At 42.1% G+C, this 25,988-nt stretch overlaps 2 protein-coding genes across 2 annotated transcripts in view; both read left to right on the forward strand.

Moving 5' to 3' along the window:
• Window positions 1–13,104, forward strand: part of LOC138192522 (choline transporter-like protein 5-A) — a 37,021-nt gene extending 23,917 nt beyond the window's left edge. Inside the window, exons 9-22 of the mRNA XM_069139960.1 lie at window positions 1,340–1,423; window positions 2,597–2,709; window positions 2,929–3,060; window positions 3,574–3,673; window positions 3,799–3,891; window positions 3,997–4,084; window positions 5,018–5,286; window positions 5,667–5,761; window positions 7,884–7,987; window positions 9,336–9,409; window positions 11,501–11,571; window positions 11,824–11,912; window positions 12,207–12,291; window positions 12,634–13,104. Coding sequence (XP_068996061.1) covers window positions 1,340–1,423; window positions 2,597–2,709; window positions 2,929–3,060; window positions 3,574–3,673; window positions 3,799–3,891; window positions 3,997–4,084; window positions 5,018–5,286; window positions 5,667–5,761; window positions 7,884–7,987; window positions 9,336–9,409; window positions 11,501–11,571; window positions 11,824–11,912; window positions 12,207–12,291; window positions 12,634–12,734 — 1,498 coding nt within the window. The 3' untranslated portion in view covers window positions 12,735–13,104. The remainder of the gene's footprint in view (window positions 1–1,339; window positions 1,424–2,596; window positions 2,710–2,928; window positions 3,061–3,573; window positions 3,674–3,798; window positions 3,892–3,996; window positions 4,085–5,017; window positions 5,287–5,666; window positions 5,762–7,883; window positions 7,988–9,335; window positions 9,410–11,500; window positions 11,572–11,823; window positions 11,913–12,206; window positions 12,292–12,633) is intronic.
• Window positions 13,105–14,925: 1,821 nt separating this feature from the next.
• Window positions 14,926–25,988, forward strand: part of LOC138192525 (voltage-gated inwardly rectifying potassium channel KCNH6-like) — a 53,112-nt gene continuing 42,049 nt past the window's right edge. The window contains exons 1-2 of the mRNA XM_069139964.1: window positions 14,926–15,001; window positions 15,715–15,945. Of these exons, the coding sequence (XP_068996065.1) occupies window positions 14,926–15,001; window positions 15,715–15,945 (307 nt within the window). The remainder of the gene's footprint in view (window positions 15,002–15,714; window positions 15,946–25,988) is intronic.

The following is a 25,988-nucleotide window of genomic DNA, read 5'->3' on the forward strand; positions in this document are numbered from 1 at the left end:
GAATCCATCCACTACTCATACACTCACAGAGCACTTCATTAGGAACTTCATACTGATGCTGGACAAGGTCTCACTTTGCTCTCAAACAGCTTCAGTTGTGCTGTCATGAATCCACCAGATATAGGAAACCTTGCTGAGATTCTCCTCCATGTTGACGTGATTCGTCACATCATTCCTGCAGATCTTCTACCACATCCCAAAAGATTCAGATCTGCTGACCGCTGAGGTCACTGCAGTCCACTGAACTCACCGTCACTGTCCCTACGAATATTTACCCCCTGGTGTTGGAGATTGTCCACGAACTCCATTGCATTGTGTGATGTGACCGTTTAATACACGCAGATCCAGACTGTCTCATACCCCCATTTCTAGACCAACAGAAAAAAAGGAGAGTAAAAAACTTCCATGAGGATCCACTGTTATCGCTCCCTTTCTGATTAGTGAGGCTCTTTTGGCAGCACCAGGGAGAGACGTTCACAGACTACAATCGAAAGGGGGAGACTGAAGTGCAAAGGCCTTCCTCAATGTCCTGTCTAGTGAAGGTAGGCGAAGTCCACACTGACACACCCACTTTGACTAACCATCCATGAGCAGCTGAGCAAGAAGACCGCAGGAAGCCATCTGCAATTCGCAGATGGTCGGCCCCTTGGCCGTCGTGGGTGGTACGCCTCTCTTTCACTGACAACCATCAACTGTGCAACGCGGCCCACTGCCGACAGCTTGGCTGACGGGGTTCCCCATCCATCTCTGGAGTAGTGGAACCATTGGAAGGAAGGAGACTTTTTTCTTTGTCATGGAGGATAGTGACCGTGTCTTTCTCCTTGCGGCTGTATTCCTCAGTACAATCCTCACGGAGCTTGGACTTGGGACTTGATGTCACCTCCTAGCTCTGGACTAAAATTAAACAAATAAATCAGCCCATCTGGCACCAACGAACATGCCACTGTCAGTGACATCATCATATGTCCTCCATTATCTTCAGAGATGTGACAATTTACTGAAGGATAACTTCATGAACATGTGCATGTGTTCATAATAAAGTGCTCAGTCAGTGAATTGCAACAGGAGACTTTTTTACAGGTTTCTATGTTAACCTGTACATGTACAGGTGTTGGCAGTGAGAGGATGTGATTCAGGACACAGAACAGGTAGTTTCCAGATGTTGGCAGTGAATCTAGTATTAAAATCCAGCTGATGTAAAAGGATCCTAAAACAGTGTGTATTTCTTATGTGTGTCTTTTAGCTGTGTCTTCTATGTTTGTCCAAAACTTTTGTAATCTTTAGTAAAGTATTCACAGCTATCTGTATCATAACACATATTTCTCTCTGCCCTATCCAGGGGTATAATAGGACTGGTGGACGCCAAAGAGCTGGGCATGAAGATAGTGGAAGATTATGCCAAGTCATGGCCATGGATACTCATGTAAGTACATACAGGTTGAAATTAAAATTAGTACGCGTGTAGAACCCCAATATTGAATCCTGGATTTAAAAGAATGTGGTCCTTTTTTTTACTGTTCATCAGAGCTGGTCTGTGACTGCAGTAGTACCGTGTGACTGCATTAGTAAATTGACTGACTGCAGTAGTACAGAGTGACTGACTGCAGTAGTAGAGTGTGATTGCAGGAGTAGAGTGACTGCAGTAGTACAGATTGACTGCATTAGTACATTGTCTGCAGTAGTACAGAGTGACTGCAGTAGTACAAATGGACTGCATTAGTACATTGACTGTCTGCAGTAGTACAGAGTGACTGCAGTAGTACAAATGGACTGCATTAGTACATTGACTGACCGCAGTAGTAAAGAGTGACTTAATGCAGTTGTACAGTGACTGACTACTGCATTCACACTTTACTACTGCAGTGTGACTGACTTCAGTAGTACAGAGTGACTGATTGCAGTAGTACAGAGTGACTGATTGCAGTAGTAGAGTGTGATTGCAGTATTACAGTGTGGTTACAGTAGTACAGAGTGACTGACTGCAGTAGTACAGTGTGACTGACTTCAGTAGTACAGAGTGACTGCAGTAGTATGTTGACTGACCGCAGTAGTACAGAGTGACTGATTGCAGTAGTAGAGTGTGATTGCAGTATTACAGTGTGATTACAGTAGTACAGAGTGACTGACTGCAGTAGTACAGTGATTGCAGTAGTACAGTGATTGCAGTAGTACAGAGTGACTGACTGCAGTAGTACAGTGACTGACTGCAGTAGTACAGATTGACTGCAGTAGTACATTTACTGACCGCAGTATTACAGTGACTGACAGCAGTAGTACAGTGTGACTGACTTCAGTAGTATAGATTGACTGCAGTAGTACATTGACTGATCGCAGTATTACAGAGTGACTGACTGCACTAGTGCAGTGTGACTGACTGCCATATTACAGAGTGACTGATTGCAGTAGTACAGTGGGAATGACTGCAGTATTAGAGTGACTGATTGCAGTAGTACAGTGTGACTCACATAGACACACACATACTGTCCACGGTGTGTTTTTCATATTACCTTGTAATAACTACATATTGCTACAGATGCTGTCCATGTACTTAAAAACAAACTGACGTTGGTGTTGTTTTCTTTGTAAACTCTCATAGAGGGCTGCTGATATCTTTGGTTGTTAGTTTATTCTTCATCCTGCTGCTGAAGTTCACAGCTGGGCTGCTGTTGTGGACCACCATCCTCACTGTCATACTGCTGCTGTTCTACGGTGGGTTCTCAGGATTGTGTTTTTTCCCTGGGTTTAGTTAGAACATCACTGGGAGGTCCTCTGCTGCTGTCAGCTGTATTCTAGAGGTGATTTCTACCGTGTTTGAACACGAATGATGGAAGTGAACAGGTTTCTGAAACCTGTTAACATCAAACTTCTCCCTGAATGTGTGTGCGTGCGTGCGTGCGTGCATGTGTGTGTGCGTGTGTGTGTGTGCAGGTATCTGGATCTGCTCCTTTGAGCTGTCCCAGCTGCAACACAGGAAAGGCTCTGAGGTGACCATCATAGAGGTCGGCCTGCAGACCGACCTGCAGGTCTATCTCCACCTCTCACAGACCTGGATCATATTATGTAAGTCCAGTTTCCAGCTGTACTCAGTGTGGATCTTCTGTTCTTCACTTAAAATCAAAAGGGATTGTTTCATTTTAAAGGTAAGATAGTGACTTCACCTCTCAGCTACCGTTTTCAAGAAGATGCTCTTTAAAGCTCTCAGAGGACTGTGAGCTGTTTGTTGGTTGGAGCAGCTGTTTCTCTTCAGTCGAGGAACACATAGAGTCAAGTCTCCTGACCCCGCTACCTGTCTCCCTGACCCCAGTACCTGTCTCCCTGACCCCGCTACCTGTCTTCATGTGAGTTAAACCAGATCCAACCCTCTTATATGGCGGGAGCGTGTGTAAAACGCAGAGGACTTGTAGTTTTTAATGGAGACACGAAGTCAGCGGTCCTGCTGGTCAGTATTTAGTGATGTGATAAGATATGAAGTGTTTGTAAGAGTGTAAATCCACCTTCACTGCTGACGGTTCACTTTGTAAGGAGCTGTGTTCATTCAGAACGGACCATTCATGTAACCTTTCTGTTTGTTAGTGACGATGCTGGGAGCGATAGAAGTTTCCATTCTGCTGATGTTGATCTTCTTAAGAAGAAGAGTCAGAGTGGCCATTACTCTACTCAGTGAAGCAAGCAAGTATGAACCATAAAGAAGCATCAGACATCAAAGCTGTGTGAATGTCTGTAAATGATGTGACCGTTCAGAAATAATCTTCAAGATGATGGTTGTTGTCTCGGCCTCTGATCTCTCTGATGTTGTAGAGCAATCGGTCACATGATGTCCACGCTCTTCTTTCCTGTCATCACCTTCCTCCTATTGACCATGTGCAGCTCCTACTGGGCCATGACATCACTGTATCCTTCAGAGGATTAATTTAATCACATGCTCATGTTCAAATCTATATGAATGAAATGATGGATAGGGATGTGAGAAGTTACTTTAACAGCTCTGTGAACCAGTTACCTGGCATCCTCAGGTGAAGCCATCTACAAGGTGATGTCTCCTGACGGGAGCTGTCCCTATGTCAACAGTACGTGCAGCCCTGAGGTAAATCATCTTTATCATTCTGCTTTTCTAAGTTATGACAACTTAAAACATGATCCAGTGATCAGCGAGTATGAACGAAGGTTTTACACCTTTTATTTGTTTGTTCTTACTGAAGATCTGGAGAGTGTTTGTTCTGGAAAAATAACAATGTGTAATAATAAATGTGTGTTTGGGTTCATGCTATATATATATTATTGATCTGCAGCGGGACTCATATCTTCATCCCACTAAATATAAATATTCATAAACTTAAATATATTGAGACACAAACTTGGTGGTGTCTATACTAAATATCCCCCAAGTGTTCATGGACACATTGTTCATGCCGCAACACTCAGACAGCAGCATTACATGAGGGCGCCGCCCACAGACAGCTGGGCCCTGTCCACACACAACTGGTATCCACCCACAAACAGCTGGACTCCGCCCACAGACAGCTGGGTAGACAGTGGATGGAAGGAAGTAGGCTGCTTCAAATGTGTGATAAATAAATAAATCAGATGGGAGAGCGGGTCGCCCACTAATCCAAACGTTTGACTCCTCCGGTCCACCTGCTGAAGTGTCCTTCAGAAACACACTGAACCCCAATGGTTTCCTGGTGGCAGATGAGCACCTCACATAGGTCCTCCATCAGTGGGTGAATAGGTGAAAGGTAAACGGTTTAAAGCTCTTTGAGAGCGTGAAGGTGTTAAAGATCATCATTATCAGGAAGACAGGAAGTGGCTGCTGGTGTCTGTGGGTCCAAACTTCCGGCAGGATGTGTGTGTTTAAACTGTGTTTTCATTTTAGATTCATGGTGTTGAATCTAAAGATTGAAGAACAACATGTTCCTGTCCCACTGATGGACACTGTTACATACTTTGGACTGTCTGATGAAACCTTCACAAAAGTGTATGACAGACTGTTCTGGTGTTCTCCTCGTGTCTCCGTCAGACCTTCAACAGAACCAACATCTCCCAGTCAGCACCATGTCTGGGTTCTCAGTGTCTGTTTGCCTTCTACGGTGGAGAGACATCCTTCCACCAGAACCTCTTCCTGCTGCAGCTGTCCAACCTGCTCATCTTCTTCTGGATCATCAACTTCAGCTTGGCCCTGGAGCAGTGCACTCTGTCCGGGACATTTGCCAGCTACTACTGGGCCAGGAGGAAGCCTGAGGACATCCCAGCATGTCCACTGTTTTCATCGTTCAGCAGGGCTCTCCGGTGAGGACACAGTGCACCTGTCCACTGACGTCTGAAAATGTCTGCTGCTGCTTCATTCTTTCATTTCAAGTTCATACAAAAACAGTCAACATGATAAGCTACTCCTCCATCTGTCTGTCTCTGTCTCTGTCTCTCTGTCTATCTGTCTCTCTCTCTCTCTCTGTCTGTCTGTCTGTCTCTGTCTATCTGTCTCTGTCTCTCTGTTTGTCTGTCTGTTTCTCTGTCTCTCTCTGTCTGTCTCTGTCACTCTATCTCTGTCTCTCTGTGTCTGTCTGTATGTCTGTCTGTCTGTCTGTCTGTCTGTCTGTCTGTCTGTCTGTCTGTCTGTCTGTCTGTTTCTCTGTCTCTCTGTCCCTCTGTCTCTGTCGCTCTGTCTCCAGGTATCACACCGGCTCGCTGGCCTTCGGAGCGCTCATTCTTTCAACTGTACAACTATTCAGGATCATTCTGGAATACCTGGAACACAAACTAAGAGGTTTACACACAAACACACAAACACAAACACAAACTGAAACACACAAACACATACACACACACTGAAACACACACACACATACACACTGAAACACAGAAATAAACACACACACATACACACACAGATTCTATGTTCCAGATACTACAGAGATAGTAACAGATAATACTCTCCCATGATAATACTCTCAGGGTCTGATTTACTAAGATCTCATTTAAAGGAACTAAATTGTGTGTTCCTTCTAAAAGTTTGCACATTTATTTTGCACCTGTTTTGTGGGTGATTTACTGAGTAACTGCTTCATTGAAATCAGGTGCAAATCTCTGTATTTAAATGAGGGTTTGTGAGTTAAAGTGATTCCAGCAATGGAAAACAGAGCGACCGCAAAAGAAAAAGGAAATCTGATCCCATTGAAATATAAAAATAACAAGAACAAAACGCTTTACAGGAGATCATCAGCAAGAAAGTCAATGTGGGAAAAACAAAAAGAAGAAAAAAAGTCTTCATAATAAAATGTGGGTAAATAAAAGAGGAGGACGGTGGATGAGATCTTCTAACAAACAGAGATCAGCAGGTCCAGATCTTTCTGTGATGAGCAGCTGATGTTTCATGGAGTTCCTGGAGGTCTCGTGAACCTGATGAAGCTACCTGTGAATTCTGCGGGACACATTCAGGACCCGGGACAGCGACACATTCAGGACCTATGACAGCACACCTGAATAACAGGACTGGTGGGATATCCAAACAGCGATACACTGGAACCACCCAGAGGCAGCAAAATGCTGAGTCATAAGAAGTTTTTTAATTGCTGGTATTTCGTGGCTCCTCTTTGTTGTTGGCTGTCAATTCAGTTCATTCAATAACTCAGAAATATCATCTCACAAACGATATGTCTGAATAATTTCTCCCTCTGACATCAGAAATGTTTAACGGGTGTAAAACCTCGTTCTCTACTTATTCTCTGGTTTCCTGCGTCTCCTTCACAATAAGAGCAGCCGTGTCTCCTTCACAATAAGAGCAGCCGTCTCTCCTGATGTTCATCTGATTAAAACCTTCAGTCGTACTAAAATACACAACAATCACTTCTCCTGTTTCTACTTCCAGGTTCAGTAAATATCGTTGCAGGTGATAAATTGTTCTATTTGCATGTTCCCTCTCAGTATTTTACTCCTTCAGGTAGAAACGTCCAATATTACATAAGATGGAGGAAAACACACAGAATGGACAACGTGTGTTAAACTGCACATTTGGAAGATGAAATCCTCGCTGCACGTCGTCAGTAGATCTGATGGACATTGTTTTGTGGGTGATGTGGAGTTTGAACCTGATTTTACACATGCAGACCTTCAGTAAATCAAACCTTTAGTGCGTAGCACTTGAGTTTCAACAGAGTCGTGTTGTTTCAGGTCTCATTGCTGTTCTGCACTGACAGGAAATGACCTCATCATGTGAACACATCACCCTCAAAATATCTGCAGTTTTAATTATTTTACTCAGAAATCAACGTGTTTTTGTGTCCTCTGTTTAACACTCAATAAACACATGGATTCTTCTGTCCAGCAGCAGCAGTGGAAAAGAAACACTATGTGTTTAGGAACAGCTGCAGCTAATTTGAAAATCCTTTACGTCGGTGGCCCCGCCCCTTCCTCTACGGAGCCAAGATGGCGACCGTTGAGGGTGGAAAGTGTTCAGAGTTTCACACTTCTTGTTTGGAGCGTTTGGAGTGCTTCATCCTGGTACTGGTAGTGTACCAGTACACGGGTAAAACATCTGGAACAAAAGCAGAAAATCTGGAACACAAGTACAACATCTGGAACACAAGAACAACTTCTTGAACACAAGTACAACATCTGGAACACAAGAACAACTTCTTGAACACAAGTACAACATTTGGAACACAAGTACAACATCTGGAACACAAGAACAACTTCTTGAACACAAGTACAACATCTGGAACACAAGAACAACTTCTTGAACACAAGTACAACATCTGGAACACAGCAAAAGATACACAAACTCACACACACAGACACACTAGAATACAGTTTTTCCTTCCTTCGTACCTACTACCTTCACGTTCTGCTTCATTTTCTGAGTTGTATTCTGCTTCATGTTCTCCCTGCAGGTCTCGATAACAGCCTCACCAGGTTCCTCAGATGTTGTCTGAAGTGCTGTTTCTGGTGTTTGGAAAAGTTCATACGCTACATGAACTGTAATGCTTACATCATGGTGAGTTGGTTGGTTGGTTGATGAGTTGGTTGGTTGGTGAGTTGGTTGGTTGGTTTGTTGGTGAGTTTGTTATTTGGCTGGTTGGTTATTTGGAAAGTTGGTTGGTTAGTTGGTTGACCGATGGGTTTAATATTTGGACAGTTGGTTGGTTGGTGAGTTGGTCGGTGAGTGACTTGATTAGTTAGTTGGTGAGTTGGTTGGTTGTTGGATGGTTGGTGAGTTGTTTAATTGTTGCTTGTTTATTTGCTTGGTTAGTTGGTTCGTTTTTAGCCGGTGATTTAGTTGGTTGGTTGGTTAGTTGTTAGTTAGTTGGTTGGTTTATTGTTAGTTGTTGGTTGATGAGTTGGTTGGTTGATAAGTTGGTTGGTGACTTGGTTGGTTGGCAAGTTGTTAGTTTGTTAGTTTACCTTTTGTTGGTTGGTTGGTTGGTTTGTTGGCTAGTTATTAATTAGTTGGTTCATTTATTGTTAGTTGGTTAGTTGATTGGTTCATTGTTTGTTGGTGAGTTGGTAAGTTGTTAGTTGGTTGCTTAGTTTACTGTTAGATGGTTGATTGTTAGTTGGTTGGTTGGTTAATGAGTTGGAAAGTTGTTATTTGGTTTGGTAGTTGTTAGTTGCTTAGTTGTAAGTTGGTTGGTTTATTTTTAGTTGGTTGGTGAGTTGGTAAGTTGTTAGTTTGTTTGTTAGTTGTTTGTTTGGATGGAAAGTTGGTTGGTTAGTTGTTACTTGGTAGGTTGGCGAGTTTCTTATTTGTAAATTGGTTAGTTGGTTAGTTGATACTTGGTAGGTTGGGTAGTTTTTTAGTTGTAAGTTGGTTGGTTAGTTGTTAGTTGGTTATTTGCTTGGTTAGTTGGTTATTTTACTTGGTTAGTTGTTAGTTATTGAGTTGGTTGGTTGGTGAGTTAGTTAGTTAGTTAGTTGGAAGTTGGTTGGTTGGGGAGTTGGTTAGTTGTAAATTGGTTATTTGCGTGGTTAGTTGGTGAGTTAGTTAGTTTGGCGAATTGGTGAGTTGTTGGTTGGTTAGTTTGTTAGTTGGTTAGTTTATTGTCAGTTGGTTAGTTGTTGGTTGGTTGATGAGTTGGTTGGTGAGTAGTTAGTTAGTTGGTTAGTTGTAAGTTGGTTGGTTAGTTGTTAGTTGTTTGGGTGGTGAGTTGCTTAGTTGTTACTTGGTAGGTTGGCGAGTTGCTTAGTTGTAAGTTGGTTGTTTAGTTGGTTATTTGCTTGTTTAGTTGTTAGTTGCTGAGTTGGTTGGTGAGTTAGTTAGTTAGTTAGTTGTTAACATGCTGCTTTGTATCATGATAAATACGAATACTAGTTATGTGCAGTTTTTTTGGTGTGTTGTCCACTAGGTGGCGATCTATGGGAATAACTTCTGTACCTCAGCCAGAGAGGCCTTCTTCCTGCTGATGAGAAACGTTGTGAGGTAAGAATTCTGTCTGCTCTCTGACTGCTCTGTCTGCCAGCTCTCTGGGAGGACACACACATGTTCAGTTGTTTTATTCTTTATGAGAGGCTGTTTATGATCCTCTATAAGCACATTTTCCTCATGAGACTAACTGAGGTTCTTCAACACACCCTTGAAGAGACTCAATAGACAAACCAAACATGTGGTGCAGAGCAACAGAGTACAGACATTCACGGTGTGTTCCAGCTGCACTATGTAAGTATACTGACAACAAAAGACTTGAGATCACAAAACAGATGCAGTGTTTTACAGTCAGCAGAGAGCGCACATGAACAGATCATCTACATGTTTGGCAGCTACTGAGCTCGTGAGTTATCCGGAGGTTGTGTTTTTTTTAACAGGCAAGCTGCAACAGGACACACTGACATTAGAGCCATGTCATTCAGAAAGTACAAATAATTACATAATTCGGTCCAGTGTGTTTCACCTGTCCTCTCTTGTATGAACCGGAAGGGTCGTCAGCCTGATGTTTGGCCCCCATTTAGGTTTCCCCAAGGCTAAACATACCAGCTCCTTTTATCCACAGGACGACTGAGGACAACATGTAATTTACATGTTTAATTCCTTATTTTTTTAGCCTATAATTTCATTTATCGCAAACCTGTGGGTCTGCAAACTAGCCTGAAGTTTAGGCAAATTTCTTTTGAAGCTTCTTAATACTGGTATGTTGCATGTTGACCTCACTATTCATGCCCTCCAGGAAATCAGGATCTTGCGACACAAATTCAATCAATCTCTGAAACGTTTGCAGAAGTTTATGATTTTTACAAATCCCTGTGATTTTTTTCCAACAAATTTTTTTTAACAGGAACTTACCTTAATTTATTCCGGCATAAAGTAGTCTTTTCAAACTAAACCTACTATTGCCAAAAATAAGTTTGTTTCCAGCCAGCAAGGCTCCGCCCCCTCTTCTCACCATAAAAACAAACTGCTGCTAGCTAACTGCAACAACAGGAAGTGATGGGTTTGTGAGAAATGTGGTCTTCTGATGGGAATGAGGAACATGTTAAATGAATTTTCTCAACTTCCAGCTTTAAGAGACTGAACTTTGTTTTTAGTGTTGAATGAATGCGATTTAAAAAGCATGTAAAGCTCTTATTTTGAAGGCGGATGTATTCTTTGTTTCTATATTAGTCACAGACTGTCTGTAATGGAAAGATATGTCACTTTTAGACACTTTTTATCACTTTGAGCCCCGTGATGGTTCTCTAAGTTCAACACAGGAAGAAAAACACATTAGTCAGATATTTCTGTGATATGCAGCCGGATTAGTATCACAGTGATTTTATGACTCTTTATCAGCAAAATCACAATTTGTTTTCCTCGACTTGCAATTTTTGCTAATTCCTTCAATTTTACAGAAAGAAAACTCCCTTAAAACTTTAACATTATATCAAACATTTTGAGGAAAGCTGCAGCAAAATGAAACATTTTAGATCACAAGTTTATTAAATAAAACTGGAGGGACTATCTATAATGAAAATGCTGTGAAATTAATTTTTATTTTATTTTTTAATTTTATTCACTTTATTAATCCCCGAGGGGAAATTTCTTCACTACAGCAGGGGGGCTCTCAGGGGGGAGCTGCTGCAGCAGGCTGCCACTAGCGCGGCGCCAGGTAACCTGACCTGAGGTACATGTTTTTGGATGATGGGAGGAAGCCGGAGAACCCGGAGAGAACCCACGCAAGCACAGGGAGAACATGCAAACTCCGCACAGAAAGGCCCAGGCCATTACTTGTAATAGTTTTATTATTATTATTATTATTATTATTTATGTAATTGATTAGTTTCCTCAGTCCTACTCTTCACGCTGCCAAAACGGAAGTGTGAGCATCAATCAGCCAATCAGCTGTTTGTCTCATGATTCACTCATCCTCTCATGGAAACACTTCCTGTGGGCTCTTCAATGCTGCAGACTGATTTTGTGCTCTTTGTCTTTCTTTTGTCATTAGTAGGCTTCTATGTTGAACTTGGACACGCTTCCCTTTTGTCCTGAACACGTGTTCACTGAATAGTAAAGCTGAACTTTGTGTTTGTGTCTTGGCAGGGTTGCAGTTCTGGACAGAGTCACTGACTTTCTGTTGTTTCTGGGAAAAGTGCTGATAGCAGGAGGAGTTGGTAAGGCAATAACAATAATAATAACAACAACAACAACAACAACAATGCAGTCTTATACAGAAACTGTCACATTTATCTAATCAAGTGTTTTACCCACAGCTCCCATTTAAATACAATTATTGGAAAAAAGGACATTACAGAAAAATATATGCATGTAATAAATATAACGTGGACAGCAAGACAGTGTGTCACTTTGTGTGTGTGTGTGTGTGTGTGTGTGTGTGTGTGTGTGTGTGTGTGTGTGTGTTTCAGGTGTGGTTGCATTCTTCTTCTTCTCTCAGAAGATCCCAGTCATCCAGGAGGAAGTTCCCACTCTCCACTTCCAATGGGTCCCCCTACTGGTGAGTTCAACAACAACATGTCAGAGTTCTGATTGCACAACATGTCAGAGTTCTGATTGTACAACATGGTGCAAGTGTTCGTAGCGTTCATACGTTATTTAAACAGTGCTTTTTTTTTCTGCTCCTTCAATTTTTTGTAGAATAAATCAAGGATATTTTTTTCTTATCCTCCGATCGTCATCTTGAATAGCCTGGACAACATTATTGATGTCTCTGACGTAGTATAGCGCGACTCTTCAGTCCAACATGGAGCTCCTGTGGAGGTTCTGGCTCCTAACCTGTTTGTCTCCTCAGACGGTGGTGATCGGCGCCTACCTGATAGCTCACAGTTTCTTCAGCGTCTATGCCATGTGTGTTGACACCCTCTTTCTTTGCTTCTGTAAGTGAAACACCATCACCTCTATTTATCAGTGAAAACTAAATAGTAGTCCAGTTAACTGATATTAAGATGGGATGTCCTGCTCTGAAAATGAACTGAATCTACAGCCATAATTGTTTAGAAAGTTTAGAAACCCAACAGTACATTATTATACTCGGACTAATTTGTCAGGATTAAATCTGTAATTCTGTCAAATCTGTTCATTCCTTTAATTTGGACACTATTTTGAGCTTTTGTCTCTTCTTCCCATCCATACATCCTAACCTGAGCTTTGCCCTTTGTTGACCATATGCTTTCATCCATCCATCTCCCATCATCCTCTCCTGATCTGTCGATCAACAGGCGATGACTTGGAGAGGAATGATGGTAGTTCACACAAACCGTACCTCATGTCTCCAGAGCTACACACAGTTATTGGACACTCCAGACATCCTGCTGTCTGATCGCTGGGTCCTCGGTCCTGGACCAACCAGAGACATGTCCTCATCCTCACCGGACAAAGACGGCAGGAGGACAAAGACCAACCAGCACAGATCGGAACCTTCTTGGACACTCTGTCATGTTGCTTTCATGTTTTCTGTTCTACAAAGTTCCACGTTAGGAGGAACTCTGAGAAACACGTCTTCCTCCTGCAGGACGCTGCATACATTATAATATGATATTATTATAATTCACTTTAAGTGTTATTATTATAATTAATTAATTATCATAATATAATATTATGTGGACAACGTTTACCAGAAATATGATGAAAACACGGTTATTATTTTCTATGCAAAGCCAACAAAAATGGTTGAAACGGTTTATTTATACTCCCTGTTCATTTTTTATAAAAGAATTTTCATATTTGTGATATGACTTTTTTTTAATTATTAAATGAATTGATTTAAACATAAAAACATGTTCTTTATTTTAAAAAATAATAAAAATGTCTGACTGTTCTTCTTGTTTTTAAAAAAAGTATTTCTAGTGAGAATTTCTGATGGTTTGTTGTCCAAGTGATGAATATGTAATGTTGCCCTGGGTTTGGTAAACAACACGATATGTCCTGATTCTGACTTCTCTCAGGGTTCTTTACATAGTAAAGTTCTTACAACAGAACCTTAGAACATCCAAGAGAACCAACAATTCTACAACTGACACATGGAGATGGAAGGAAAAACTCTCTTTTAACAGGAAGAAGTCTCCACCAGAACCAGAGGGGGAGAACATCTAACAGAACCAGACTCAGAGGTGGAGAACATCTGTTAACAGAACCAGAGGTGGAGGACATCTGTTAACAGAACCAGAGGTGGAGGACATCTAACAGAACCAGACTCAGAGGTGGAGAACATCTGTGAACAGAACCGGACCTTAAGAAGCTCTTCATTAGAGCACAACTCTTAATGCTCTTAAGAGTTTTGGGAAATGTGTCAGAACATTTAAGATGAGATCAAACTTTATTGTCCTGGACATCACAGTGTATTTGATTCTGTAGCGGTTCTCCTCTACAGCACTGCTGTGTGTCCCAGTTCACACCGAGGTTCTGATTATTCTAAGGAATTACTGTCTGTCTGCTTTGGCTGTCGCTCAGTTTCAGTGTTCTCTGTGAATGAATGCATATTAAAGAAAGTCTCCAGATTATATCTGCAGGATGATATTCGTGGACGCTCACTTTTCCCACTCAACAGACATTACAGTGAATGCAGCACCAAGATATTTCACTAGAAATGACTGGAGTCTTCCAACCTTCACTTTCACAGACTCGTATTGACATGCAGTTCATTTTATCTCCAGTGGAGGTCACTGTCCCTCTATCACCAAGAGTTCATGTTTTTGATCAACCAATCACATCTTTTAAAGACTCGTCACCTAGCAATGGTGTGGAACACACCTCCTCACTAAGATCGTGGTTTCTCTGAGGAGTCATAAATCACTTGAAAGATAAGAGTCCTACTAAAGATGTTTAGTTCGAAGATTGTTTGTGAATAAAGCCTCTGGACTACAGAATACCAGACTAACAAAGACACTGGTCTGTTGTCCATCTCTTCTCTTCATCCTCATCACGCATCATGAGGATGATGCTGCTGATTCAGGAGGTCCTACTCGTGTCAGCAGCTCAACACAAAGGCCAAGAAGAAGACATACTTCTACCAAACCAGAGGACATGCAGGAGAACAAAAACACAGTGGAGGTTCATTCATGATGGTGCTCACTGTTTCTATTGATGAAGCGGTGTAGATAGATAGATAGATAGATAGATAGATAGATAGATAGATAGATAGACCGATTGATTGATTGATTGATTGATTGATTGATTGAATTGCACTACATCACTCATAAAGCAGGTTCCATTTTAAAATATACTGATATTTGGAACAGAAGCCTGTTAGAGCTGCAGAAGCTGCAGCAACAGCTGAGACGAATGTTGCTGATAATTGATTGATTGAAGAGGTGCTGAGTCCGGACCAATCGGCGACTGGGATTCAGCTTGTGGGCGGCTCTGTGGAGTCAGAGTGAGACAGAAGAGACAGAAATGAGGAGACGGACGCTGAAGACAAACAATCCGATCAGTGGTGAGGAGACGACTTCCCTGTAAGCGGGAAGCGCAGCGCGTGTCAGAACCGAGGTAGGCTGGTGAACTGGGTCCGAACCATGCCGGTGAGACGGGGACACGTGGCTCCTCAGAACACTTTCCTGGACACCATCATCCGCAATTTCGAGGGACAGAGTGAGTCCAAGAGTCCGGGTTCGGTTTCATGTCTGGAATGATGAAAGTAAATTCAATTATTAAAATACAGCTGATGTAATTGTAGCAGGAGAAAAGTGCTTTTTTATTTCTCTCTTAATGAGTCCAAAGACATTTTCAACACATTTACATTCAAGTAAATAATCCGTTTAAATCCCTCATCTCCCAGTTACTGCTCAGAGATCAGCGGGACGGTTTATTCAATATACTGGACAAACGTGTCCTTTTATTTTTTAAAAGAGGGATTTCAGTAATTCCTGAATGAGAATTTTTTTCCTTTTCTCCAAACGGTTTAATATTTCTTCAGTTTTCTATCAACAATGTTGTGTTGCTAAAAAAAAAAAAGCTGATTCTTCAGTTCATTCATCATCAGGACAAAAGATTAATGAAATGTCATGACTCGGATTATTTAACTAATCAGACCAAATTAAAACTGAACAACTATTAGTAAACATAAAAGCTGACGTTTTCATGGTTTCCAAATGTGGCTGTAAACCCATCAAACTAAAGAGAAAATGTCATTTGTTTCATTTTGAAGGTAATAAAAGATTCAACAGAGCTGTGACTCAATGAAAACCAACCTTGTTCTTGTTTTCTATAAATGATCAATAATGTGTGTGCACACACACACACACACACACACAGAGAGGAGAATTGTCTTCATGCCTTGTTTTTCCCCTCCTCTTCCTCCACAGACAGGAAGTTCATCATCGCCAACGCCCAGGTGGAGAGCTGCGCCATCATCTTCTGTAATGACGCCTTCTGTGGGATGTGTGGTTACAGCCGGGCCGAGGTGATGCAGAAGCCTTGCACCTGCAGCTTCCTGTATGGACCGCTCACCAGGAGGCCGGCGATGGCCCAGATGGCTAAAGCTCTGCTGGGGGCGGAGGAGAGGAAGGTGGAGATCTCCCTCTACACTAAAGATGGTAGGAACCCGTCACCTCGACAACAGCCATCAAACTATCTAAACAACACCTTAGCTACACCGACAGTCTGTTCTAGAACTGGGACTCGGTCACATATTAAGAGTGACTCGGTCAACTTTATCTTTGACTCCGTGTGTCTGTCATGAAGACGGATCGTTTTCTGGTCCTGAGATGGTTTATGGTTAAACGGGTTGGTTTACTCATGTGATGCAATTATGTTGTTGAGGGTGAGAAACTAAACCTGCGTGTTGTCCTGTTGGAGAAGCTTGTTGCCATGGTGCCACAGTTCAGCTGGTTGTTCCTCCAACTCTGACAGACAGCAGTAAAGTTGATCATTACTCAGTGAAGTGAAATGAAGTGGCGACTCGATGGTTTCTGACCGTTTCTACACGAGTCCTTTGGTTGTGAAAACAAACTGTTGCATGTTGTGATTGAAGCTGCCGGATGTGACGGTCCTGCTGTGGTTTGGTTCCACGGGGCAAACACTGATAACTTGGATTAAGATTTAACTACCGCATGAAGCCCCTGGTACATGACCTGTTTGTAAAGAGAGAGTTCTTGTTTTCCTCTATTGATGATAAATAATATGCAGTTCTGCTGTTGGGTTGACTTCCTTAGTCCTTGTTATTTGTCCAGCCCACTTCTTTTCCATCTTTCACAAACACCGTTTTAAGAACATGTTTGAAAGTTGTATTAAAGCGAGGGCCTCCCATGTCTCATCACTTTCTTTTTCAGAGTTGCAACATTGTTAGTGTCGTACGTAGGGAGGCTGCAGCAGTATGAACCAGATCATCCCAGTGTGTGGGAGGAAAGTTGAGGCGGCTGCCAGTCATTGCAGTGGCACATGGCATCCAAATCGATAATAATGGAATAGCATCCTTAAATTTGGTTACAGCATTGTCGGATATCAACAGTAGCTGAACTTTTTCCAAATGCTGTGCAATGCATTGTTGTAAATTTGTAAATGTAAATTCGAATGTTATAACAAAATGGTAATCCTAGTCAGTTTAACTGCTGGCTTTAAACTTCAAATTCCATCCAATGTCATCCACTTTGGCCCCAGGAATACATTTGACTATTGTCACTAACTTCAGGTTTTTCAAAAGGCAGCTGACAATTACCAGTTAGTCTCGAAGCAGATGTGTCCCTGAGTGGAGAAAATGGATTTGTGGACTCTTTGGTGGTGAACCATGGACTTGGTTCTATCACCCAGCCGGCCTGGTTTTGTTGGCTGCTGTTGGGGACCAGCTGAGGGAGCATCGTGCCCCAGGTAGCACCATCTGCTGGGATGTAGTTAGCTGCTGCAGCTAACGGCTCGTTTTTCATGGCATGATAAAAGTAGCCTTTTTACTTGCATCATCACTAAACAAGGCTGATGAAAAACTAAACATCTGACGGAGCAGGAGAGTGAAAATTAAGCCATTGCTAACCGCTAAGCTATCTGACCTGAGACAGCATGTTAAGGTTAGCACCAAAGTTTGTAACACAAGTGCTTAAGTACAGCAAGAGTGTGTTTAATATTCAACATTAGCCAAGGTACAGAGAGATTGATTGCTGGTGAGAAAGCCATTCACACTGTTTTTCAGTCTGGCTTTTGTTGTGATGAGCTGCACCAAAAACCTGCTTTAGATTTTCCAGGAACGTCGGTACACCCGATTTGTTTATGGTTTCTGTTTGGTAGATGCTAACACGCAGCTTTTCAAACTGGTCTGAACTGCATAACAGCCAGCTGACTTCATGTTAACTCTCAGTGATGTCACAGAGATGAACTGTTAACAAATTCAGCCCTGAACTTCTCTGGGTGGACTCGTGTTCACCCTGAATGACAGAGAGTAAAACTTAACAGGTTGTTTTTTAGGGTCCCTCCGCCCACCAAGGCTGCGGCCACCTGGATCTGTTCCAGTATGACTGATCGTCAGTACATTCTTCATGTTGTAGGATTAGCAGCCTTAATAAATTATAAAATGAAAAGCTGTTTACTCCCAAAATGGAGAACATTTTAGCATGAAAGTTCATTTCTTTACTCTCTAACTGCCGTCTTCAGCAGTGGAAAGGGACACAAATGTTAACTCTTGCTCTGCATCTGTTTTACCAAGAGTTTCAGCCATTGTTGTGTTTCCATTTATCACAACAAGAAATTAGAATACTACTTCTTCCTCTCGTGTTGGACTCAGGGCAGAATGGATGCTACAGCAGTGAGCATTTAAATAGGCTGAATGACTGGAAATGGGTGTAGTACTTGTTAAAGAAAAGAGTTAGTTTGGGCTATCACTGTTATCCAGTTATTTAAAATCTCTGAGCGGTACAAACAAATCTGTCGTGGCTGTTTTAGAATATCTTTTTAGAACAATCTATAATTTATCTCACTTCATGCATTACTCTGAAACATACCGAAGACATGTAGGTCTACTGTACCTCAGACAACAGCTTTTAATTGAATCACTTTTCAGTAGGAATGAAGCTTTGTTTCTGTCAAGTTATGGTTTTGGTCTGTGCAGTTTCCCCACTTGAAAAGGAGCGACCCATTTCCCCGAAAAATGTTTCAGTCAATGAACAGACAGGAAATACATTTGCAAATGTTTTCAACTGACAAACAACAGAAATTGCACAAACTGTCCAGCATTGATATTGTGTACTGAATTATGGAGTCGCATAAACAGGCTGCCGACCCCCGTGAAAGTCCTCGTGTTAGTATTGTTAACACGACAACGAGGTGGCAGCGGCATTATCATCAGATAAGGACTGCGTACAAGAACCGATCCCTTCTACTTGGCAGGCGTTACCATGCCAACGGGGTCAATCAGCCCTGATACCTGGCTTAGAAGTTCTCTGTATCAGATGGGTTTGAATTCTGATCTCGGATTTGTTCCTGTAGAAGTTCTTAACCAAGGTTGATCTTTTTCTTGCTCTTTGAGAAATGGATTGCAGTCATGATATTGAGCTTGTTCTTCTGTATCCTCAGACAATTTAATTGCAGCCCTCCAGTTAACTATGTCATGCACTTGGCCTGTAAGCAGCTGTCCATGTGTGGTCTTTGGCTAGTTTCTTTTCTGTACTTTGAAAGGTAGCCTCAACTGTTCTTTCATTGTTTGTCAATGAAGCTGGATCTTCTAAGCAGGGATATCTGGCATGCAAATATGCTTCCCTACTGTGGCTATTGCTGTGACACAGGTGAGACCCCCTTTCACTCAGCAAGACTCATTTCTTTCCACCAGGCCCGCATGCTGCGCTGATCTTGTCCCACTTGCACCACTCGAGGAGGTCCCGTTTGGTGGTTGAAGTATTTGACTCTTTAAACTTGATCCCAACCTGTCTTCTGTCTGTGATATTGCTGGTAAACTCTTCATATTTAACAGCTGCCGGGGGGGGGGGGGGGGCAGCTGTTGGTGTAAGGTCAATGAGGGGGCATTGACCTTACGAAATGTGTCTTGGACCTTTGGAAGTTCTTCAAACAGCTCTGGCTGTGTTCCTCCGGTTGTCTGTGCCAGTGGTTATCCCACAGAGGATCTGAGTTATTGAAGACCTCGTGCTGAGGTCCTAACTACCCTTCTCTGTTAACAAAGAGATGATTTATGTCACTGCGTCTCAAGTTCATCAAATGGGATGTCTTGGGAGAATGTTTGCACTTCCTTCGGTGTCACATGTTTGTGGACACTTGCAATGTTGTGTAGTCCATAACAAACCAGTTGGTGGAATTTAGGAGTGATTCTCTGACAGGTGGCATTTTCTGCTCCTCCACTATTTCAATAGTGATAGATGTTTGATTGCCATTGCAGTTCTCGCGGACTCTGAATATGTCATTCGCAGTGTTATAAGGGGTGAAGCCAAGGTGCATTTTGAAGCTTTTTAACCAGTTGCTTTACTGTGCTTCTGGAGAGCTTCCCAGTCCTTTTTCCATTTGTGGGAATCTCGTTTGATGCCAGTAAACCTGAGAAGGGCAGTCCGCTTCAATCGGATGGCTGGTGTGGGAAAATGTGAGGTTTCTGGCATCAGCGTTTGTCTTTCAGCATCCTCCTTTACTCTGGCTTGTATGAAGACTTCCTTCCTGGTAACCAACTTGGCGATGTGGAGTTCAAGCAGCTTTACGTGACTCTGCAGGTTCTTCTGATGACCTTGCGGGATCTGTCATTTCCACTGACCTTTCACCTCCTTTAGGGTCTTTATCAGTCCTTGCAAGTGGTTAAGCAAGAAGTCAAATGCTTTGTGGTTTCCATCAGGTTGTAAAGCAGCGACATGTTCACTCATCCTGTGCTGCCTGTAGTGCAACAGACAATTCAGCATTTACAAAGCTGACCCACAGAGCCTCCTTGGTAAGTTTTTATTCTTTTTTTGTTTTAACCGCCTGTATTTTCAACTCTCATTCACTTGCAGTCTTTGCTTGGTTGGCTATTTGCTGTTCAGTTACACAGATACCTCCTCTGCATCCAGTTCTGCTACGAGTCCAGCCTCCATATCATCATTAGCTTCCATGACTTTCTCAGCTCCTGTTGGGAGTTTATTAAAACTGTCTCTGAACTCCTTTTAGGACGTGTCTTGGATGTCCTGGTATTGCTGTTGACCAGACAATGAAAAACTATTCCAGTCGCAGTTCACACATGTTCAGTAGAAGCAAAAACAACCTGTCAAGTTTTTACTATTCTTTGTGTCTTTATTGAAGACACCTGTCTATAGTGCTGTTGGAAAAGCTGAGGGAGCCTTTGAATTTGATAACTGGTGAAAACTCCTTTGATCAATAGTTTCAGTAGCTGCAGGTCAGACGTGGACAACGTTCAAGTGTATTTGAAGGACTGCTTCAATTTAGTCAGATGTTGAGCCTTGCAGAAGTGATTTCATCGTGTGTGTGTCAGTCATTAGCCGTTGTAACATGCACTGCCCAGATTTTCCAGCAGGTTTTGTGACCAGTCCATTTAATCGAACTTCTCTGTTCTCTTTGCGTGGCCTGCCTGCACTGACAGGAGGGGGGAAGTTGTAGCAGAGGCAATTTCACTTTAAAGAAAAAGGGAGAGGTTTAAGTAAAGTTATGTTTAAGTTACAGTAGCAGCACTTCTTTGTTAACCTATGCCAAGCTACAGAATAGTACTGATAAACTTTAACGAGAACTCTTAATGTGAAGTCAGCAACTGTAACCATGGAGGTGATCTTTTCTTAATCCTAACTCTAATTACACGTCGCATGAACCCCAGTTAGGACTCAACCATTCACGTTATTTTGCCGTTTTGACAACCTTAAATAAGGAATATACAATCTGAGCCATGACATGACGTTTAAAATCAAGAGGAGAAAAGGGAATTTGTGATTTAATGTCAGGGCCCCTGACATTAAATTACAAATTCCCTTTTGCAAAGCTGCAAAACTGAATAAGTGCATCTGTGCGTTGAGGTCATAGTGAAGGTCATTGGCAGTCTGCAGAGACAATGAGGCAAATAGGATCATTATTTTCATTAGAGCACATGTATCATATCTGCCAAAACCAAGGATAAATAGTGGATTAGAGATTAATGGAAAGAGCTAGAAGATTAATCTGTACTCACTCACTCACTCACTCACTCACTCTTGTGTTTCCATCTCTTTAAGGGACAGTCATTTCCTGGAGATTTACCCTAACCATCACTACTTGTTTAACTCCTATTCTTAACCTAAACCAGGTCTTCACCATCACATGGAGATATTTTAATTTAAGGAAACAAAAAGAAGTCAAGTCCTCATATTACTGTGCAAACAGATTTATGGCTCAACAACTAAAGTTATATAAATACACACGTGCACAATCTGGCCATGTTTAATGTACAACTTCAGAAACACATTAACTTGATTGAAAAATGAGCTGTAGGTATATAAACATGAGTCACTGCAGGAGCATCTCATGTAAACGTGTGTTAATGCACGGAAATAAATTCACCTTGTAATTTACAGTTTACGTCAAAAAGCACATCCGAGTGATCGGAGGTATTTGGGGTGAATGGTGAGGGTACAAAGTGCACAAGCCTTAATTTAATATAAAAAATACTTTTGTTTTGAGTCACTGTGGACTTTATTTTTTATTAAACCAGACCATGATCTTTCCATAACCTTCAAGTGCTGTCAGTGCCTGAACACACCTACAAACAAGTTAAATAATGCTGTGGTTGTGAAAAGAGGACATTTACATGGAGACAAATGACTGTCAAAAATGTGATTCGCTCACAATTATGTTTCTTTGAAAGAAGATAGCCACAGTACGAGTGAGCGTTACGCACACCTGTCTCCTTGATTACTATTGTAGCTCTACAAATCATCCAAATAGTGAGATTTTTACAGTACGTGTATGACTTGCTGTAATCTTAAACAAGTCGAGTGTAATTTTAATTTACTCAGCAGAAGGACTGAATGGAATAACGATAGAAGGCAATATAGTAGAAATAGAAGGATTCATTGTGCAGAAAAACAAGTGTCACTTCAGGTCCCAGTATGAAGGTTAAAAAAACACAAATCCAATATGGATGAACATTATTGAGAGGAACCCAACACTTGAACAAGTTTAAGTTTTGTATGAGGCCAGGTGGTGGTCAGGATTGGAACACTGTTTTGAAAGGTGGAGGGTGTTGGTGGTGTCACCCCAAGAGAGAAGAGGGTGGCCCTATTGTAGACCTCGTCGTCGTCACTGCAGGTATAGACCTCATGAGTGTTACAGCAGATGTTTTTTTTGCTGGGTGAGCAGCATTGGAGCCGGAGATACCAACAGACTTAACAAACTGGTTAAGAAGGCCGGCTCCATCATTGGCTGCAAACTGGACAGTCTGGAAAAGGTGTTGGAGAGGAGGACGCTGAACAAACTATTATCCATATTGGATAATCCTGACCACCCTCTCCACCTGCTGCAGGGACAGAGGAGGACGTTCTCCAAAAGACTCCTCCAGCTGCTGTCACAAGGACAGATACAGGAGATCGTTCCAGATACAGGAGATCGTTCCTGATACAGGAGATCGTTCCTGTCCACCACTATCAGACTATACAATAACTCGCCCCTTGCCAAATCCATCACACAACAATGACACCCTTGCACTACTGTTTTGTCTGTTGTTTTGTTCTAATTCATTGCACTGTTGTTTAGTTGAGTTTATTTTATTGTATAGAATGTGCATTTTTTTAAAATTATATTCAATATTTTTACCCTGTACATGCTGCTGTAACATACAAATTTCCCTCTGAGGGATTAATACACTATCTATCAATGTTACTCCAGCTTGGAGTTTAGCCCTATGTTCTTCACCTGCAGCACACACACACAGCCTGCAGTACTGTATGAAATCCTGTGTCATTACACAATGGGTGTGTTCTTAACCTTTACTGTGGTAAACTAAATTAAAGATGTGTTCAGCAAATTATGTCAGTCACCTGTAGTTTGTATGCAGCATTTACCATCAAATAAAAACGTACACGAGTACATTAATACTCCACAATGAATAACAGCAAATCAAATAAAAACAAAATGTACAGGCAGCGCAGCAGAAACCAAGTGACCATGAAACGGGCGAGGATGAGTAAGAACAGGAAAACTTTCCATGGACTTTGAAATGAGAGGAGTACTAAATACACAGGAAATACAATCAATGACTAAAAACATTCCTCAGTGACCGCAGCAGGGTGTCAGACTGTTTGTTGTTCTGCACTAAAAGTTTATCTTTCACTCATGAAATCAGAAAAACTTTTCCTCATGCTCCGTCCTTTAAATAGTGTTCACCAGTGTTGTGTAGTATTTCCTCTGATTGGCGAACATCAAGCGGCTCCACCAGCCTGAATACTGTAGGTTCATTTCTGCAGCTCTATGTTCACTTCTTATTTCACCACAATCTGTCTTGAAACCAATACAAAAAAAAACACCTCATGGACATGTTAACAAGGATAAACATGGGAAGGTCTTTAATATTCACCAAACTGTCAAATGCTTCGATTACATACTTAAAGTAGGAAAGGTGCATTTATGTTCAACTCAATTTGGGGTTATTTATACAGAATTAAAAAAATAATAAACTATTTGTATAGCACCTTTCATACAAGAAATACAGCTCAAAATGCTTCACAGCAAGAGAATTACTTGGTGTTTCACATAACATTTAAAAATATAGAAAATAATTTAGATGAAACATGCAATGCATTAGAAACGGATAAAAACCATAAGAAAAACAAAATGCATAAAAAAAAGAATACAAGTAGATGTGATTTGGGTCGTTCTCTAGGATTCAGTTTGATATGTAGTATCACCAAGTCCAGGTTGTTACCCTGCTGGTGGGCGGCTTCCTTTACATGTTGGGTCACTTCAAAGCTGTCCAGTAAATTCATCAGCTCTCCAGCTTTGTAGTCGTTCTTGTTATTAACATGAATATTCAAGTCTCCATTCAGAATGAACCTGTCATATCTGGTGATTCCTGGTGAGATCACGAGTACTGAGTACGTTGGTGGCCGATAAACTGTGATGATCAGTACTGTTGATTTACCTTTCAGCTCAAAAGGAACATATTCAAATGATGTAAAATCACAGAGGTCGATGTCATTGCACCCAAACTGGAGAAGATCACTGCAATACTCCTCCTCTCTTTTGACTGATCAAATGTATAGTTAGGAGGACAAGCCTCTATCAGAGTTGCTTCACCAGTAGTGTTGTTCAGCCATGTTTCAAACATACAGTTCAAATTCGTAACAATTATGAGATTATTAACCAGAAAAGATTTACTGGTCAAAGATCTGACATTAAAAAGAGCCAATTTCAACTGCAGGGACTCTAAGACTGGAGAGGAGGCTGGTTGTGTCTGAACATTGACAATTTTGAGATTACTGAAACCAGATGGTGTGTGATTGTTATGACGAGTGACACCGGCTGTTTAATATCACCGGTATGTTGAAGAAGTGGCATCGGGTCGGCCTCAGTTCTGTCGTAAGCTCGAGTGGTGATGATCCCGTTTCTTGCTGTCTAGTAAGATAGTAATTTCATTGAGTTTCTGTGTTGCAAATTTAACCAAATCCTTGATAGGTGACCTGGGTGGAGTGGGGTGAAGGGGGGAGGGAGCTTGCTGGGTGGCTGGTTGGGACAGAGACATCCTCTGGATGATGTGAAGTAGTGGGTCTGGTGAGGAGGGCTGGGGGGGTGTAGGCTGTCTGCCTGTAAGAGGGGCGGGGGGTGGGGGGAATGCAGGTTGTCTGCCTTTAAGAGGGGTGGGGGGGGTGTAGGCTGTCTGCCTGTAAGAGGGGTGGGGGGGAATGCAGGCTGTCTGCCTTTAAGAGGGGTGGGGGTGTAGGCTGTCTGCCTGTCCTTCAAGGTGGTGTTATCTAAGCACAGATGTTTAGTCATTGCCATTTTAACGTGTCGTAATGGCGTCCTCTATCAGAATACTGCCTGGTCTTTGATGGACCTGAACTGGATCTCTTCTGGCTCTTGATCCAGCAGTGATTTTGGGGATGTTTCTGTCGCTTTGATTAGCCTTGTTTCTGGTCATATAATGACCAGTTTCCACATACTTAGTATTATCACACCCTTCATGAGTCAGTAGCTCATTCCTGTTGTGCAGGCAGAGTTCCAGTGGTGGAGTGAGCGTTACAGCTGTGTTCCTCGTGTGTTTGCTTCTGCAGCAGATAACATCAAACTGAGCCCTGGATGGAGTTGATGTTTTGGGCCTCGCTCCAGTGCGATGTGTCACCAGGTGCAGCTGCAGCAGCCTCAGCTGTAATCCAGAGTTTCGGACGACGTCAGAATAAGTCCTGGGAGCCGGCCCAGCTGGTCCAGTGGTATTAGGACATAATCGGAGGGAGGGGGGGGGGGTCAGACAAGTCTTATGTCCATCGTATAAAAATCTCTGTCTGTCCACCTTCATTTTGTATGCTGGCTGCTACAGAGTCAATGAATCGCTCACTCTCACGTATTTGATGCATCGTTTCGATCCTTTTCTCCAGCGGTGCTCTCTTGTCATGCAGTCGTTCACATTCCAAGCAGCGTATCGATTCTGTGTTTTGAGGCACGGCTTTTCCTTCAGTGAGCCGGCCCGCCTCAGCTCGACTCGAAACGAAAAAAT

This window comes from Embiotoca jacksoni, unplaced genomic scaffold, assembly GCF_022577435.1.
Source record: "Embiotoca jacksoni isolate LCO1_2020_lvr unplaced genomic scaffold, fEmbJac1.0.p SCAF_88, whole genome shotgun sequence".
NCBI lineage: Eukaryota > Metazoa > Chordata > Actinopteri > Embiotocidae > Embiotoca > Embiotoca jacksoni.